The 17,708-nt window shown below is 37.3% G+C and overlaps 1 protein-coding gene across 10 annotated transcripts in view; it reads left to right on the forward strand.

Moving 5' to 3' along the window:
- The window catches only part of WDR17 (WD repeat domain 17), a 108,376-nt gene that overhangs the window by 40,233 nt on the left and 50,435 nt on the right, over window positions 1-17,708 (forward strand). For 7 of the 10 annotated variants that reach the window (XM_058719912.1, XM_058719906.1, XM_058719905.1 and 4 more), the window contains 3 exons: window positions 7,139-7,322; window positions 11,241-11,471; window positions 16,851-17,102. In XM_058719912.1, coding sequence (XP_058575895.1) covers window positions 7,139-7,322; window positions 11,241-11,471; window positions 16,851-17,102 — 667 coding nt within the window. The remainder of the gene's footprint in view (window positions 1-7,138; window positions 7,323-11,240; window positions 11,472-16,850; window positions 17,103-17,708) is intronic. The other 3 variants (XM_058719914.1, XM_058719915.1, XM_058719911.1) reach the window with 2 other exon arrangements.

Raw genomic sequence — 17,708 nt, forward strand, 5'->3', positions numbered from 1 at the left:
CTGAGTTTCCCCAGGCAGAGGTGCCTTATGCCTCTTCAGTCCAAGTCAGTCTCCCTCCTCAGACCCGGAGCCCACATTTGGGGTTAGCACTGCGCCCTTCATCTGAGCCACAGCCAGGAGAGCTTAGCTGTCTTTGGCTCCCTCTTCTGCTCACCTCTTTCACTGAAGGTGAGCAGGGGCCATCCTAGTGTTTTGTACCTGTTACTGTCTTCTTTATACTGTGTCACCTACACTTTTCGAATAGTCTCTCAATATCCTCTTTGCCTCTACTTTGACTCTCTCTAGTTTATTCTTCATTGTAATTAATCATCTTTAATGCAAATCTGAAATTTTCAATCTTCAGCTCTTCCTTGTTCCCTTTTATGAAATCCTAACTTCATGGTATGACATCGTGTTACCAGCATTCTGTCTCTCTCCTCTCACCCTATGTTCCAGGCATACCATGATAATTGTATTTTCCAAAACATCTCAGACTCTTGTATATCTTGCCTTTGCTTACACTAATTTCTTTCCATTTGCCTGTGTTGCCTGTTTAGAAAGTATTTTCTTGTCTTTCAGATCTCAGTTGAAGTATAAACTCTTCTCCATATTCTGCTTTTTCCTCTGTCTTATTAGCAAAGGATCTTATAAAACATACTGCCCGTCTCAGTGCTTCCCTTTACCAGAATGAGACTTCCTCACCTTTGAACTCTCAAGTTATGCATACTCTCTGGTATTTTTTAAAAGTATTTTTTATTGTTTATTTTTGAGAGAGAGCATGAGCAGGGGAGGGGCAGAGAGAGAGGGAGACACAGAATCCAAAGCAGGCTCCAGGCTCTGAGCTGTCAGCACAGAGCCCGATGCAGGGCTCGAACTCACTAACTGTGAGATCATGACCTGAGCCAAAGTTGGACGCTTAACCGATCGAACCACCCAGGAGCCCCACTCTCTGGTATTTAATAAAGACTCATTAAATGTTTTTCTTGTGATACATTTTTTTGTTATTTTGAAACACCAACATATTTTCAGTTAACAGTGAAAAAAATGATCGCATTATTCTGGAGTAAAAATCCTTTTAACTACTAACAGTGTTGTAGGTTTATTGAAAATTTAATAAACAACAGCATTAATCTATAAACCAATTTCCCACAATATCAATTTTATGTAGTCCATTACTCAAAGTTGTAGAAATACACACCAAACTGCAATTTCCATATAACTCACAATTTTTTGCTTTCCCATACAGAAGACAGCAGAAGCCTGCTGACTGACCCCCCCCCCCCCCGTTTTCTTCCCATCTGCCTCCTTCACACTTTCCATGTCCTCCCAAGCTTCCCCTTCCCAAAGATCTACAAAATTCCTCCCTTAGTCTTAAGTCCCTATCTTCTTGCCTTATTTCCTTTTAGAGAAGAAGAATGTATTAGACAAGGCAAACTATTCCTCTAAGGAATAAAGAAGGTCAGAAAGTGGATGAAGGCAGAACTCAATTTTTTTCATGTTTGCAAGTGTCTTAAGTTTTGTGATGACATTTTATGACTTGAATATTTAGGAAGATTAAGGTAAAATTATTAATATAAAAACCCTATGAAGAAAGTTTATGTATCATTAAAGACTGAAACAAACTAAAAATCACTCTGATTTAGAAGTTAAAACAAACTCGGGTGACAGTTGATTACAGAGTTCAGTGTAAAACCTTGTTGCAAAGTATAATAGAAAATTACATTTATATTAAATGGTGGCATTAACATTCAACTTCCATTAATCAGTATTGTTTTAAATGTCATTATCTAAATCAAAATGCTTTGAAAATTATGCTACACGAATATTTACTAAATCACACCCAGCGTCAATGTACAGTCAAAGTCTGATTGTCTGTTACACTCTCTATAATGATGCTGAGGTTTTATCAGATTTTTTGGAACTATTAAATGATACTTGTAAATGCCATAAGAACTTTTTCTTTAACCGTTGGATTATGATGCAATAATATATTGTGTTAACTACTCTAAAAATAATTTATGGCCTAGCTCATTGTAATGGTACAGGCTCTTAATTGTAAATAGAATAGGAATGTATTAATAAATTAATCCCTGTAAGTATTCTATATCATGCTTAAGATACTACTTGGATAATTGTGTACTAAATCCAGGAAAGATCATTGATGTGCATTGTAGCTTCTTCATATGTGTTTGTATTTATAGACTCCTCCACAAGATTTCTAGCTTGTAGAGCAGTCCTTCTATTAGATACATTAGACACTCTCACAGTATTTACCACAGGTAACATAAATCACTGAATAACATCAAACTTACAAAACTGTTCATTCTTAAATGTACAGGAAATATTCTTAAATATTTAAACAGGACAATTGAAGATTATTATAACTACAATACTAATCAGATGAAAACTCTACTGGTATTTGGTTATCTCTAATAATATTTTCATCCAAAGTTGTTCAGGAATAGCTGAAGTTCAGGTAGTAAGAGATACAGAAATTATAGAAGACAAAACCTTTGGAGATAATTAGGTCATTAGTCAAAATTTTAGATACAGAGGTGTTCGCTATAGTATTATTTGTGATAGCAAAAATTAAAAGTTGCTTAAATGATAAACAAAAGCATAATGCCTCCTTTTTTCAATAATATTAACTGAACTTCTTTTGGCCAAGTATTACTAGGCACTAGGAATGCAGCTCTGAACAAACCAGTCACATTCTTCTCATTGAATTCATGTTCTTAGTAAGGACAGGGGACAGGGAGAAATCTGTGAAATATGTCATTTTATGAATAAATAAATGTTTCAGGACAAAATGCGTTCTACAAAAGATGTAAAAATAGGTAATATGCTAGAGTCATTGACACCAAAATCAAAGGCAACAAAACCAAAAGTTAACAAGTGGAACGACACCAAACTAAAATCCTTCTGCAAAGCAAAGGAAACCAACAACATACAAAGGCAGCCCACGGAGTGGGAGAAAATATTTGCAGATCATATATCTGATAAGGGGTTAACATCCAAAACATATAAAGAACTTGTATGACTCCATAGCAAATTAAGCAAACGATCTGATTAAAACATGGGCAGAGGATCTGAATTGACATTTTTCCAAAGAGGGATTCCAGATTGCCAACCGACACATGAAAAGAAATCTCAGTATCCCTCACCACCAGGGAAATGCAAATCAAAACCACACTGAGATATGACCTCACACCTGTTAGGATGGCTGTTTTCAAAAAGACAAGAAATAACAAGTGTTGGTGAGGCTGTGGAGAAAAGGGAACCCTCATGCCCTGTTGATGGGAATGTAAATTGGTGCAGCCACTGTGGAAAACTCTATGGGGGTTTCTCAAAAAATTGAAAACTGAACTACCATGTGACCTAGCAATTCTGCTTCTGAGCATTTATGTGAAGGAAATGAAAAGATGTATGCACTCCCATTTTCACGGCAGCATTATTTACAATAGCTGAGACTTGGAAGCCACCAAAGTGTCCATTGATGAATGGACGGATAATAAAGAAAATGTGTGTGTAGTTAGCCATAAAAAGAAGGAAACCCTCTTTGCTACCGTATGGATGAAACTTGAGGGCGTTATGCTCAGTGAAATATGTCAGAGAAAGACAAATACTGTGTGATCTCACTTATACGTGGAGTCTGAAACAAAAAAAAAACAAAATGAAACTGAACTCATAGATACAGGGAATCGATTGGTGGTTGCCAGAGGTGGGGGTGCGGTGAGGGAGAAATGGGTGAGGGTGGTCAAAAGGCAAAACTTTAGAAACTAAGGCATGAGGATGCATTGTACAGCATGTTGAATGTAGTTGATGGCACTCTGTTGTATATTTGAAAGTTGCTCTGAGAGTGGATCTTAACATTTATCGTCGCACAAAAAGAAATTATAACTATGTGTGGTGATAGTCAGCTAGACTTAAGTGATCATTTAGCAGTATATACAAATGTTGAATCACTATGTTGTAGACCTGAAACTAATATTACATGTCAACTGTATCTCAACTAAAAAAAGGATACAGCTAGGGGACAGGTTTTCGCATGGGAAGGGGTGTATAAATTTATTTAGATAGTGTGGTCAGAAAATACCTCTGTGAAGAGGCAGTTTTGAACTGAGACCTGAACAGGAAAGAATGAATAACCAGGAGCAGACAGACGGGGAGAGCATTGAAGGCCAAGGGAACAGCAAACAGGCGTTAAAGCAGATGTGATTTTGCTGTAATAGAGAAACAGGAAGGTCAGAGTGAACAAGCAAGAACGTGATACCAAATGAGCCTTGCAAAATAGCCAAGGTTCATGATGTTGTAGGGCATTGAAGGCCATGTTGCAGTCAGGATTTTACTGCAAGTATAAGGTTGAAGAAAGATTGGTGTAATCAGTAATTAATATAATAATGATTTGGAACACTCTCCAGTAGCAGTGTGAAAGGTTCATTATTGTATTAAAAGGAAAAGCCAGGTACAACCAAATGGCTATATGGTGTAATCCCAAACATGTTGAAAAAGGTAACAAAGGAAAAGGCACTGGCTGATGGCGCATTTACAAAGGAAAGAGGAAAATTAGGCTATTTCTTTTGTTCACTTCCATATAAGAACACAACGAAATGCCCCATCCAAAAAGCGATAACATAAAATAGGTCCAGTGATAACATTGTCCTGCAGACTTCAGACATCTTAACGTAATAATGAGCAGGTGGTTTGTTTCACCTGATTTTTTTGTTGAAGTATAATTAACATTCAATGTTATATTAGTTTCAGGTGTACAACATATTGATTCAACAGTTTTTCACGTTACTCACTGATCGTGATTGTAAGTGTAGTCAACGTCTGTCACCATACAATGTTATTACAGTATTACTGTATTCACTCTGCTGTACTTTTCATCTCCATGAGTTATTTTGTAACTGCAAGTTTGTACCTCTTAATCCCCTTTATCTATTTCACCCATGACCCCACTCACCTCCCCTCTGGCAGCCACCAGTTTGCTCTCTGTATTTAGGAGCCTGTTTTTCTGTTTGTTGTTTGTTTTGATTTTAGGTTCCATATCTAAGTGAAATCACATGATACTTGTCTTTCTCTGACTTATTTCACTTAGCATCATACCCTCTGTCTGCAGCTGTGTCATTACAAATGGCAAGATTTCATTCTTTTTTATGACTGGGTAATATTCCACATCTTCTTTATCCATTCATCTGTTTTTTCAAAGTTTGTTTATTTTTTTGAGAGAGAGCGTGTGTGTGTAGGAGAGGGTCGCAGAGAGAGTGGGAGAGAGAGAATCCCAAGCAGGCTCCACACTGTCAGTGCAGATCTCACAAACTGTGAGATCACGACCTGAGCCCAGATCAGGAGTCCCAACGCTTAACTGACTGAACATTCCAGGCGCCCCCTATCCATTCATTCATCTATAGACAGATGCTTGTGTTGCTTCCATATCTTGGCTATTGTAAATAATGCTACAATAAAAATAGGGCCGTTTTCATTTTCTTTGAGTAAATACCCAGTAGTGGAATTACTACATCATGTGGTATTTCTTTTTTTAGTTTTTTGAGGTACTTCCATACTGTTTTCATGGTGGCTGTATCAATTTACATTCCCACCAGCGGTCCTTTTTTTTCACATTCTCAACTCTTGTTATTTCTTGTGTCTTTGATTTTAGCCATTCTGACAGGTATAAGGTGATAACTCATTCTGGTTTTGATTTGCATTTCCCTGATGATGAGTGACGTTCAGCATTTTTTTTTTCCTGTGTCTGTTGGACATCTGTATGTTGGAAGATGTTTATTCAGGTCCACTGCCCATTTTAAATCAGATTATTTGGTTTTTTGGTGTTGAGTTGTAGAAGTCCTTTATATGTTTTGTGTATTAACTCCTTATTGGATATATCATTTGCAAATACCTTCTTCCATTCAGTAGGTTGCCTTTTCATTTTGTGGTGGTTTCCTTCACTCTGCAAAAGCTTGTTTTGGTGTAGTCCCACCAGTTAATTTTTCTAACCTAAATTTTTTCATTCACATCTAATTGAAAAGTTACAGAAAAAAATATTCTAAACCAAGTGTTTTTCCCTCATAAATACATATAGCTGTAGAAAATATAAAGCTCTGAATTATTATGCATATTTAAGTGTACAGTTATTTTTACCTTTTATAAATTATGTTTAATGTCAATGCTCTTATTTTTTAAAAACTGATTTTTTTTTCTATACATCGTAACTTATCAGGAAGATGCAGATTAAAACCACAGTGAGATATTACGTTACACCTGTCAGGATGGCTAAAAAAAAACTCAAGAAACACTAAGCGTTGGTGAGGATATGGAGAAAAAGGAACAGTCGTGCCTTGTTTGCGGGAATGCAAACTGGTGCAGCCACTGTGGAAAACAGTATGGAGGTTCCTCAAAAAGTTAAAAATAGGACTATCCTGTGATCCAGCCAGCAATTGCACTGTTGGGTATTTACCCAAAGATCATAAGAACACTAATTCCAAGGGATACATGCACCCCTTTGTTTATAGTAGCATTATTTACATTAGGCAAGATATGGAAGCCGACTGAGTGTCCATTGATTGATGAATGGATAAAGAAGTAGAATATATATATACACACAATGGAATGTTACTCAGCCATAAAAAAAAAAATGAAATCTTGCCATTTGCAACAACATGGATGGAGCTAGAGCGTATCATGCTAGGTGAAATAACTCAGAGAAAGACAAATGACATATGCCACTCGTATGTGGGATTTAAGAAACAAAACAAGCAAAGGGAAAAAATAAGAGAGAGGGAGACAAATGAAGAAACAATGTCAATTACAGAGAATAAACTGATGGAGGCGAGGAGGGTGAGGGGATTGGGGATGTGCTGTCATGATGAGCACCAGGGGGTGTATGGAAGCGTCGAATCGCTATATCGTACACCCGGAACTAATATAACTATGTCAGCTAACTGGAATTAAAATAAAAACTTTACAAAAAGGATTTACTTCTGATGGAATACTGTTCACGTTTGAAAGTAGACCAAGGCTTGAAATGTGTTCATATCATGGTAGTAGGTGTACTAATTTTCACGGATGTAGCTTTTTAAAAACAATGTGATTATTAATGAAAAGTGTATAACTTAAAAAGAAGCACTGAAATGTTTTATTTATATGTTTTTTTTAGTTGGATCACCGTTATAATGAATTCAAACTTCACGCAATTATGTCTGAACATAAAAAAACAATCACAGCTCTCTCTTGGTGTCCACATAACCCTGATCTGTTTGCAAGTGGCAGTACCGATAACTTAGTGATCATTTGGAATGTTGCAGAACAAAAAGTCATTGCTAAGCTCGACAATACAAAAGGTATATTTATAACTGGGATTTATTTTGTTGAGTGAATTATTTTTACTTCAGTAAGAAAAATATTTTATTTAAATTAGCTTAGGTTTTAAAGTATTGTTTTTCAAACTTTCTACTGCTAGTCTATGTAAGAAATACATTTCACATCATGACTCGTGTGTGTACATGTGTATAAAACTGAAGCAAAATCTCATGAAATGTTTTTGCTTAGTACACCAGTTAAACCATAGTCAATACCAAATGATTTCACTAATATTTAAATATGACAAAAATGCCCCCAATAAATATAAAAGTGGTAATTGGTAAGATTTTCTTAATGAGACAGTTATCCTAGCCGGGTCATTATTCTTTCCCAATCTGAAACATACAAACACCGTGTTACCCATGTAGTCACTGCCCTGATGAGCTGGTTTCTTTCCCTTATTTTTAATTGGGTCATGGTGGAAAGTCCTAGTTCACATAAGTAGGTCTTAGTGAATTGAATATTATTACACTCTTTCTGGCTAGCATCTTACCCCATAATAATGATGACGCAAAGTAACCATTTTTCTGTTAGATGTTACAATAATTCAGTCTCTTTTTGAACACTGAAGGAAGTTCACTTATTAATTACGGTTTTGAGAACTGCTGGGTATGTTCTTTATATTCAGTTGTTTCTCTAACAATGACCGGTTATCACTTTGAGATAGAAAGCCTGGACATGACAGTTCGATTTCTTTAGAACAGTCTTCAGTGTGTAGCAACAATAATAGAGAATTCATAGGCTGCTATATTTAAATCTTGCTTCCAAGAGTAATAATAATGCCAAAGGTTATGCTCAGCGTATTTAGTATGTGGCTTTTTCCTTGTCTTTTCAAATTTAGGTCATTAGGAATGCTGAAAATAAATACCAGTAAAATAAACGAGTTTTGTTATATAACTTTCATCTTAAGAAAATATTTGCCAAACAGGGTTAATTTTTCAACTAGAAAAATGCAAATCTCATTCCCAAGTTCACATAACCTGCTTATTATTTTCACTTGAGCTTCGGTACTAGATAGTGTGTACTTTGCTCCAATCTCTGAGCAGTTTTTTTTTGTGTTTTTTTTTTAAGTCAGCTCTTCAGTGAGCTTCCATTATTGTAACAGTTTACCAGAAGGTTTTCAATACATCAATGAGGAAAAACCAAAATACTTTTGGTACAGGCTTTGTGATGTATAAACAGCGATTGATAGCCTCCAAATAAGTTTTTTTATATTTTTCTGGTTATACCTGTTCATACCTGTTTGTCTCCCCATCATACCTCCTACGGTTTTTTCCAGTATTGTTTATATTGATCAGTAGTGCGTTTTCTCAATACTTTAAATTCAGCTTTAGATGAGATTAATTTTAAATAACACAATAAATACTCCTAAAATGCTATACGATGTCATTGTTCTTCTGAGGTTGTCGCACAAAATCTATACCAGGCGATACCTGCATGATAACATTTCTAAATGTTATGCACAGGTACATATGAGTTGATGTATTATCACCTAGTTTATCTGCCGATTTGTCATGAAACACCATATGCATCACCTCCATTCACGATGGGAGAGTTTTGTATTCATTACTGTGTGCACCAGGCTTCTTTTGCCAGTGAGCATACAATTAAATAAGACTTTTTCATTAACATTGTACAGTTGTTAAATGGTCGTGGGAAGAGTTTTGATCACTTCTACATATTTTTCCTTTCCTTACACATTTTCCTTCTTTTGAAAATTTTCAGAGCCTTAACAATAAATTCCTCTTGCTATTTCTAGATATCTTCTTAATTTGAAGGTTGGAAGTTTGTGATTTATTTACAAAAAAATATTATGAATATTTTTGGTCATTCTCATTGTAAATATTTCACTTTGAAATGCATTAGACTCTGTTTCTTCTTTTCAGAATTCAGCTTACGCAAAGTAGAAGTTTCCATTAAATCAACTTAAAAAAAAATTCTATTAGAACTTGCACATACAGCAGTTGAACTTGATGTTGCCTCTGTATTTTCATTTCATCATTCTGTATTCCACAATAATCAAAAAATACACTTAAAGGGAAACAAGTATTAGTTTGTTTAAATGTAAAATGTTAAAATTATCATCAACTTGGAAAAAATCATACTTGGTAATATCCATCCAGGAAAAAAAAAACAACCCAAAACACGTTAACAGTGGATAATAGTACTGCCTGCCCATCTCAGAGTATTTGGGAGAGAATTAAATGAGTTGATATTCTGTAGAGCTCTTCGAAGTGCTTACACATGCTAAGCCACTACAGAAGTGTTTTCCGTCTTAACTGTGTGACACTGTTTCTGGTCCCTTCTCTTCCTCGCCGCATTTCCCGAAACCCAATTCAGAGACCCAGCTTTCTGGCTTTGTCCACATATGCTGTGGTGGTTTGACCCATTCTCTTACTCCTTACTGGGAAGTTCTCCTTCTGTTAATGGGTGCTAAACCACATCAGCTTTTTATTGGCCTTGTTCATGTGCTCTTTCATTTCTTCTATAAACATTTATGGAGTTCCCATTTGATGGCAGGCCCCAAGGCAGGCATTAGGCGTCCAGTTGCTGCCCGCGGGGTGGTAAGGACTGTGACACAAACTGAGTTTACTGTCCATGAACAGCTTCCGACTGTGTCTTTGTTCATACCATTTCCTTTTCCTCGGAAATACCACTCATCCCACATATTAAACTCTGCTGCTGTCTCTCAAGGTATAATTCAGATCCAGTTTCTTTTCAGGACAGTAGCCCAGTGGTTTACACACCTTTCTACACATCAAAATCATTTGGAGAACCTTGTTACAGATAGATTCCTGGGCCCTAATTCCAAATGATCTGATACGCATATTCACTTTGCTGATTCTGACACAGTTGCTTAAAGTATCTGTGTTGGCACGTTTATAATTTCTGTCTTGAGTTAGAAATTTACCATAACACTTTATATATGATTTATTTGATCACTGTAATGGTGAAGAGAATACAATTAACTTTAGTATGTCTTTTATAGTTTAAAAGGGACTTTTACATACATTATTATATATCCTTTCTTAACATGCATGTGGAATGGGTGTTCAGCTGTTTTTACTTATATCCATTTTGTAGATGAGAAGGCAGAGGTTGAAGAGGTAGTTATTTGTTTAGTTCATCTGAAGCAGTGCTAAGATGTGAATCTAAGCCCTCATAAAACATAGACTGTGGCATTAATTTTAAATTTTATTTATTTGTTTTTTATTTTAGAGAGAGAGAGAGCGCAAGCATGGGAGAGGGACAGAGGGAGAGAGTGTGAGAATCTTAAGTAAGCTCCATGTTCAGCATGGAGCCCCATGCAGGGCTCAGTCCCATGATCCTGTGATCATGACCTGAGCTAAAATGAGGAGTTGGACGCTCAACTCATTGAGCCACCCAGGCAGTCCTATAGCATTAATTTTATTGTTTTTAAACTCTTACAGCAGCATTCAACTTTTCATACAATGGATCCTTATCTTCCCAGGACTTTATATTTTTATCTGTGTTTAAGGTCCTGTAAAGCAGGAATCGTATCCCATACGTTTATACCTAGAATGCCTATAGCAAGTCTTCTATACGAAAACTCAATAGGAATTTAATGCTTGATTACATAGTTTCTGAAAGAAAAAAAAAACTCTATAAATGCCTGAATATATGAAGCGTATTATCATATTAGTAGTTTTAACCCTAACTAGGTATTTTTCCATTTTGGAAGCACCCTACACAGGTGGCCTGTAGTCTTTGGGGTTACTTTATAAGTCCAATTCCCAACTTAGAAGGTAACATTATTTTAATAACAAGACTATTGTTATATTTTAAGTTGTTTCAGCAGTGTACAACGTAAATAGTATTTCATGGTCTGGTCTTCCTCCACATGTGTCTATTACGTGTCTATATTTTGTTTATTCTAGGGGTGCCTGCCTCTCTTAGCTGGTGCTGGAATGCAGGTGATACAGTGGCATTTGTTTCCCACAGAGGCCCGCTGTTCATTTGGACCATCTCAGGACCAGAGAGTGGGGTGACTGTTCACAGGGAAGCTCACAGCTTCTTGTCTGATATCTGTATATTCAGATGGCATAGCCAAAAAAGGGGGAAAGTTGTATTTGGTCATATTGATGGAAGTCTATCAATTTTTCAACCAGGTAAGAATTTAATTAGTCAAGATCTCTTGAAGTTTATTTTTCTTAACTTACAATTTCTTTTCTCCACGACATACAGCGAAAGTCAACAATATTTTAATTGTAAAATAATAGTTGTGCAAATATAATCCAGCACCATGAAGTGTTGTTGTAATAGATATAACTCCTCTGTGCAGTTTGGACTTGGCATTAGCCTAAATCTTGTCACTTGCCCCATAATTTTATTGTTCTAAGTCTGTTGTTCATTTTTGCACATTTACCTAGAAAGTGGCCTGAATGAATAAGGACACACAGAAGAACTATGTGATGACTTGGGGCGCCTGGGTGGCTCAGTTGATTGGGTGTCTGACTCCTGGTTTCAGCTAAGGTCATGATCTCATGGTCTGTGAGTTCAAGCCCCGCATCAGGCTCTGCACTGACAGGGTGGAGCCTGCTTGGGTTCTCACTCCCTCTCTCTCTGCCCCTCCTCTGCTCTCTCTCAAAATAAATTAAAAAAAAAAAAGTTTTAAAAAATAAAAAAATTAAAAAAAAAGAAATATATGATGACTTACTAATACAACTCAAAAATACTTTCCTACCTGCTTGTACAATACCATTGTGATGCTGCAACCCCTTAGCAAAGACTTTGAACCTGAGATAAAAAGGAATAATAACTCTGTGGAGCCCCCCACTAGTTAACCAATCTGGCTCAATGAAAGGGTCTGAGTAATTATGTTTATTTTTTTAATTTAAACAATGAGAAGTTGTGCAATGAAAAATTTTAAAAATTGCCTAAATAGCTCTCCACTCAAATAAGGATGGCTACCATTTGAGAAACATCCTTTTAGCCATCTGGTACCTCTGTTAATAAATGTGACTCCTGGGGGCGCCTGGGTGGCGCAGTCGGTTAAGCGTCCGACTTCAGCCAGGTCACGATCTCGCGGTCCGTGAGTTCAAGCCCCGCGTCAGGCTCTGGGCCGATGGCTCGGAGCCTGGAGCCTGTTTCCGATTCTGTGTCTCCCTCTCTCTCTGCCCCTCCCCCGTTCATGCTCTGTCTCTCTCTGTCCCAAAAATAAAAATAAAAAATGTTGAAAAAAAAAAAAATTTATAAAAAAATAAATGTGACTCCTGATTCATTAGATAGATGGGTAAAAGCGCTTTTTAGGGTTAGGATCGCTACTTTCACAAAACAGATTACATTCAACTTACCTGAAATTAATGGAAGAAAAAAATTGAAATTGAACCAAAGAAATCATGAAAATTCAAATAAATATTTCTTAAAGGAACAATCTTTCTAAAGTTAAAAAATGTTACATTAAACATTGGTATATTGGGGTCATCTTATCTCAAATATATTTCAAACAGGATCTGATATTCACTTAAAAATTTTTTTTAAGTGTTTATTTTTGAGAGAGAGAGAGAGAGAGAGAGAGGGAGGGAGACACACCACGAGCAGGGGAGAGGCAGAGAGGGAGGAAGACACAAAATCCGAAGCAGGCTCCAGGTTCTGAGCTGTCAGCACAGAGCTTGATGCGGGGCTTGAACCCACGAGCTGTGAGATCATGACCTGAGCTGAAGTCAAAAGCTTAACCGACTGAGCCACCCAAGCACCCTGGATTGTTATACTTTCTTTTTGAGAATCTTTTTGAGCTCTAAAGAGGATACTGAGGAGGGTGTGCTTACTTTGGTCCAAATTTCATTCTAGATATTATTCATGTTTTATAATTTGTCATTGTGGCCATCTCCTTTTTCCATGACCGTGGCTTTCTTTTCTTGCTTTATTATTGTTACTAGTCTGTTGTTGCTAGTAGGCATTTTTGGAGGTTTTAACTCCTAAGACATTGAAACATTGTATTATGTATCTAAGACCTAAAACACTGAGATGTTGTATGCTCATTCTGGCATAGAAAGGATAGGGATGTTGATAAAGACTTCCTTTCCCTTATTTCCCTTTTGTGGATTTCAGTCAGGCTAGGATGTATAATATTTCAGCAGTCCAACCCATGTCACTTCTAGAAGGGCCCAGATTTTCCCATAACTCATCTTCAAGTTATCAAAGTAATTTGTGCATTTTACCCGTGTCATCAAATGATTTTTCTGGGTCCACCCATGTGTTGACTTGCAAGGGCTGCCCTAACCAAGTTCCACACACGGGATGGCTTAGAACAACACATTTATTGTGACTTAATTCTAGAGACCAGAGACACAAAATGAAGGTGTTAGGCCCCCTGAAGGCACCAGGGAAAGCTTTTTGTTCTAGCCTGTCTCTTAGTTTCTGGTTCCTTAGCTTGTGACAACATAACATCGCTGTTCACATGGTGTTCTCCCTGTGTGCATGCAGGTCTCTGTGTCCAAATTTCTCTTTTTTATAAGGACACAGTCATGTTGGATTATTGTTTGCCCTAATGGCCTCATTTTAATTTATCATCTGCAAATACCCCATTTCCAAGTAAAATCACATTCACAGATTCTTGGAGGTTGGGACTTCAACATCTTTTAGGAGGAACACAATTCCCTGTATGGGTAACCACCCCGAACAGACTTGACCTCATTTATTCCATAGGATGTATAGCAATGAATATGTACACAACATCAGAAAAGGTATAATCCTGCTGTGTATTTTCCTCTTGCACATATATGAGCTAATGGTTGTGAAGGACATACTACTTTTTGTTCTAATACTACATTCTGCACTGTGAGTTTGAAGCTTTGAGGCTGTTGGTATTCATACTGGTATTGTCCTTTCCTAAGGAGGGGTCCCTTTCTTAATGACTTATTGGCACAACAGGTGGTTCTATGTCTGTGCAACAAGATGAAATTAATGTCCTCCCCGGTTCTTACAGGAGGCTAAGACCTCAGGCTTTCTGCTTTCCTGTCTTTATCTCTCTCTTGCGCCTTCTCCCTTTCAGTCTGAAAAGCACCACTTTATTCTGTTTAATAATGTATTGGATCATGTACAGATCCACATATGAGCAGAGGAATCTAGGGCCAAAAACATTAGAAAACTGCTTTAGCTATTTTAAATAGTTTTGGACAAAGCCAGGTCATTGGAATTTTTTTTTAACCTCATAATAGGAATGTTTTCATTGAATTGACTTTGGTATTATTCCAAGGATGTGCATTAATCAAATTTGCATGGTTTTATTTTAGGAACGTTGATGACATTGTCCCTATGTAATGCTGTGTTCCCTTTTTGAAAACACACAGGAGACATGTATTGCTGGTCTCATTTCTGGGAAAAGTTGTGCTTCTCCTGAGCACATTTTTTTTTTTGTCTTTTTGTTTTATTTTTGTCCTATGGACCCTGAGTTATGTAACCTTTCTTGATTTCTTTCCACTTTGCTTGGGCTGCTGGTCTCAAAATGAAAATTTGAACAGATATGTGTATTATACATTATCCTCATTATTTTATTTTTCAACCCTAGTTTTCCTTTGCCCCAGTTTTTGTTTTTCATACAGAAATTGTCAACCTCATCTTCTTACTGAGTCTTGTCATACACTCCTGTCCTCATCTAACAACACAAGTTGTCTGATATTTGTATAATAAAATGGAACATAAATAATAGTAACATAAATACATATAAAATAATGAAAGTATTATCAGCTCTTGTTCTAATGCCTGGCTGTAAAATTTTACAGATTTAGCTTTCTATTTTTTAATAATAAAAATGTCGGTACTAGACAGAACAGGAAACAATGGCTATAACTCATAATCATATTGACTGTATGGGGCTTTGAAGCAACCCAATTTCAATATTTAGCATTTACTTTTTTTTTTTTTGCTTTGCATGCTGGAATATTTTTAATAAGCCATTGATATTAGCTGGCATATGCAAATACCTAAAAATTACTTAAGAAATAACTAGGACAACTTAGGTGAATCAATTTTTCTTCCTCTCTCTGGCTTACAGTGAATAGCTATTTTAATATTCATTACTGTTTGTTATATCAAATAGCACTTTAGCAAGGTGCTTATTTGGGGCAAGAAGAACCAAACTTTTCTTGATGATGATTGCAAAAATTTGATAAGTTTTGATGAAACATCACATGTGCCTTCTATGATTTTATGTGTAAAAATTCTAAATAAAATTCTGCCCTTGTAAGATGAGCATTATGAAGAGCAGTATATTCTGACAAATTTACTCCCAGGCCAGAAACTGTAAGGTGTTCAGTTCCCTTTACAGATATATCCAAGGAAATTTATTTTTTCTGCTTTTATAATCTGGTACGTTGAAAAACAATGTGTAATGATGAGATTACAGAAAGGGCTCTGGTGTCTGTCAGTGGGTTATGGTTTAGTAAACACGCTTTGCAGGGTTTATAATACTCAGGAGGAGTGGGTTCTTTGTGTTAACATCATGGCCTCTGAATTCTGTTGTTTCACTGCCGTTCTTCTGGGAACCGAGGCCGGCTAATTGGAGCCCTGTGTGGTGTATCAGCAGAAGCATGTTTTTCCCTATTGCCAGTTGTATCTCAGTTGGGAAGGCACAAGAGGATTGTTTGATCATGCTTTGCTTCATTCAGTTCCACATGTTTTATGTCCCTGTTTTTCTGGCTGCCTTATTTGTACCTGATGTCGGGAGTGAGTTATGGTTACGACAGATGCTCTGATGCACGAGGAGGGACAGTAAATACCGATATGATGCTTCTAAGAGGCCCTCCCGTTCTTAGCCCTTTAAGCAGCTAACTCCCTTAATCTTTAACAAAACTCTGCAAGCTAAGTATTGTTCTGTTCTCCATCATACAAATGAGGAACCCGAGCACACAGAGACTCGGTGTCCTGTCCGAGAACGCAGCTTGTCCGTGGTGGAACCAGGCTTTGCACCCAGGCAGTCCACTACCAAGTCTGTGCTTTTAATCACTACAGGTGCTCCTCTTGGTAAGCACCTCCCCGCCTCTACACTGTTGTAACTCAGTGCAAACTGTAGTTGATGACAAGAGCATTGGTATTCTTTATCTGCGTCTTTTTCCTTTGGTGTTTTGGGAACAAACAGAAGCTTGGGCTCTAGGGATTGCAGCTGAGGCTTCCACGTCCTCCTGCGCTCAAGTGTCCATGGTGACTTCTGCACACAGATGCCAGACTTCAGCACTATGCAGAGAGAAAATTAATACGATCGCAGTTACTGATTTTCTTTTCTTTTTTAATGTTTTTATTTATTTTTGAGGGAGAAAGAGAGCACGCACGCGCCAGGGAGGGGCAGAGAGAGGGACACAGAGAAGCCGAAGCAGGCTCTGGGCTCTGAGCTGTCAGCACAGAGCCTGACGCAGGGCTCGAACCTACGGACCGCGAGATCACGACCTGAGCTGAAGTCGGACGCTTAACTGCCTTAGCCACCCAGGCGCGCCTCAATAATTTTCTTTTGAGCCTTGTGTTTAAAATCTTTCTTCTTTATATTTTAATAGGTAGTAAAAGTCAGAAACATGTTCTGAGACCTGACTCTCTTGAAGGGACAGATGAAGAAGATCCAGTGACAGCCCTGGAATGGGACCCGCTGTCTACCGATTATCTCCTTGTGGCTAATTTGCACTTTGGAATTCGCCTACTAGATTCGGAATCCCTTTATTGCATCACAACATTTAATTTTCCCAGTGCAGCGGCTTCTGTCCAGTGCTTAGCCTGGGTTCCCAGTGCTCCCGGGATGTTTGTCACTGGAGGTAAGTTTACCCTGGTCCCCAGAGTTTTAAATATATGTTTATTCTTTAATGGAGTCAGGGAAATGATACCCTTTTATTGGTTAATTTTGTGTAAAATGAACTAATATCCCAGTATTATTTATTATAGTAAATGCCTAGTTTACTTTCCTTTATTATCATTTATTATAATAAATGCCTAGTTTACTTTCCTTTATATTGTGTGTCATTAACATAATGATAAAAATGAAATTAAGGCCCAGTTTTCCAGGTTTTTGGTAATAAACTGGAATATAGTCTGTATGAGCACACATGTACACACACGTGAGCTCATGTTTTTGTGTTCACGTGCATACAGAAGACACAGACAATACAGTTTCAGGCATGGAAGGATGACAGGAAAAGTACTGACTAGAAAAACGGTTGACCTGGCTGGGAGCTTGTTTCCTCACCGATGATTTTGGTCGTCAGGGGCCACGGGTACCGAGAGAGACCAAGGCATTTTCTTTTTTTTTTTTTTTTTTTAAATTTTAACGTTTATTTATTTTTGAGACAGAGAGAGACAGAGCATGAACAGGGGAGGGGCAGAGAGAGAGGGAGACACAGAATCTGAAACAGGCTCCAGGCTCT

The sequence above is a fragment of the Neofelis nebulosa genome, chromosome 3, assembly GCF_028018385.1.
Source record: "Neofelis nebulosa isolate mNeoNeb1 chromosome 3, mNeoNeb1.pri, whole genome shotgun sequence".
Classification (NCBI taxonomy): domain Eukaryota; kingdom Metazoa; phylum Chordata; class Mammalia; order Carnivora; family Felidae; genus Neofelis; species Neofelis nebulosa.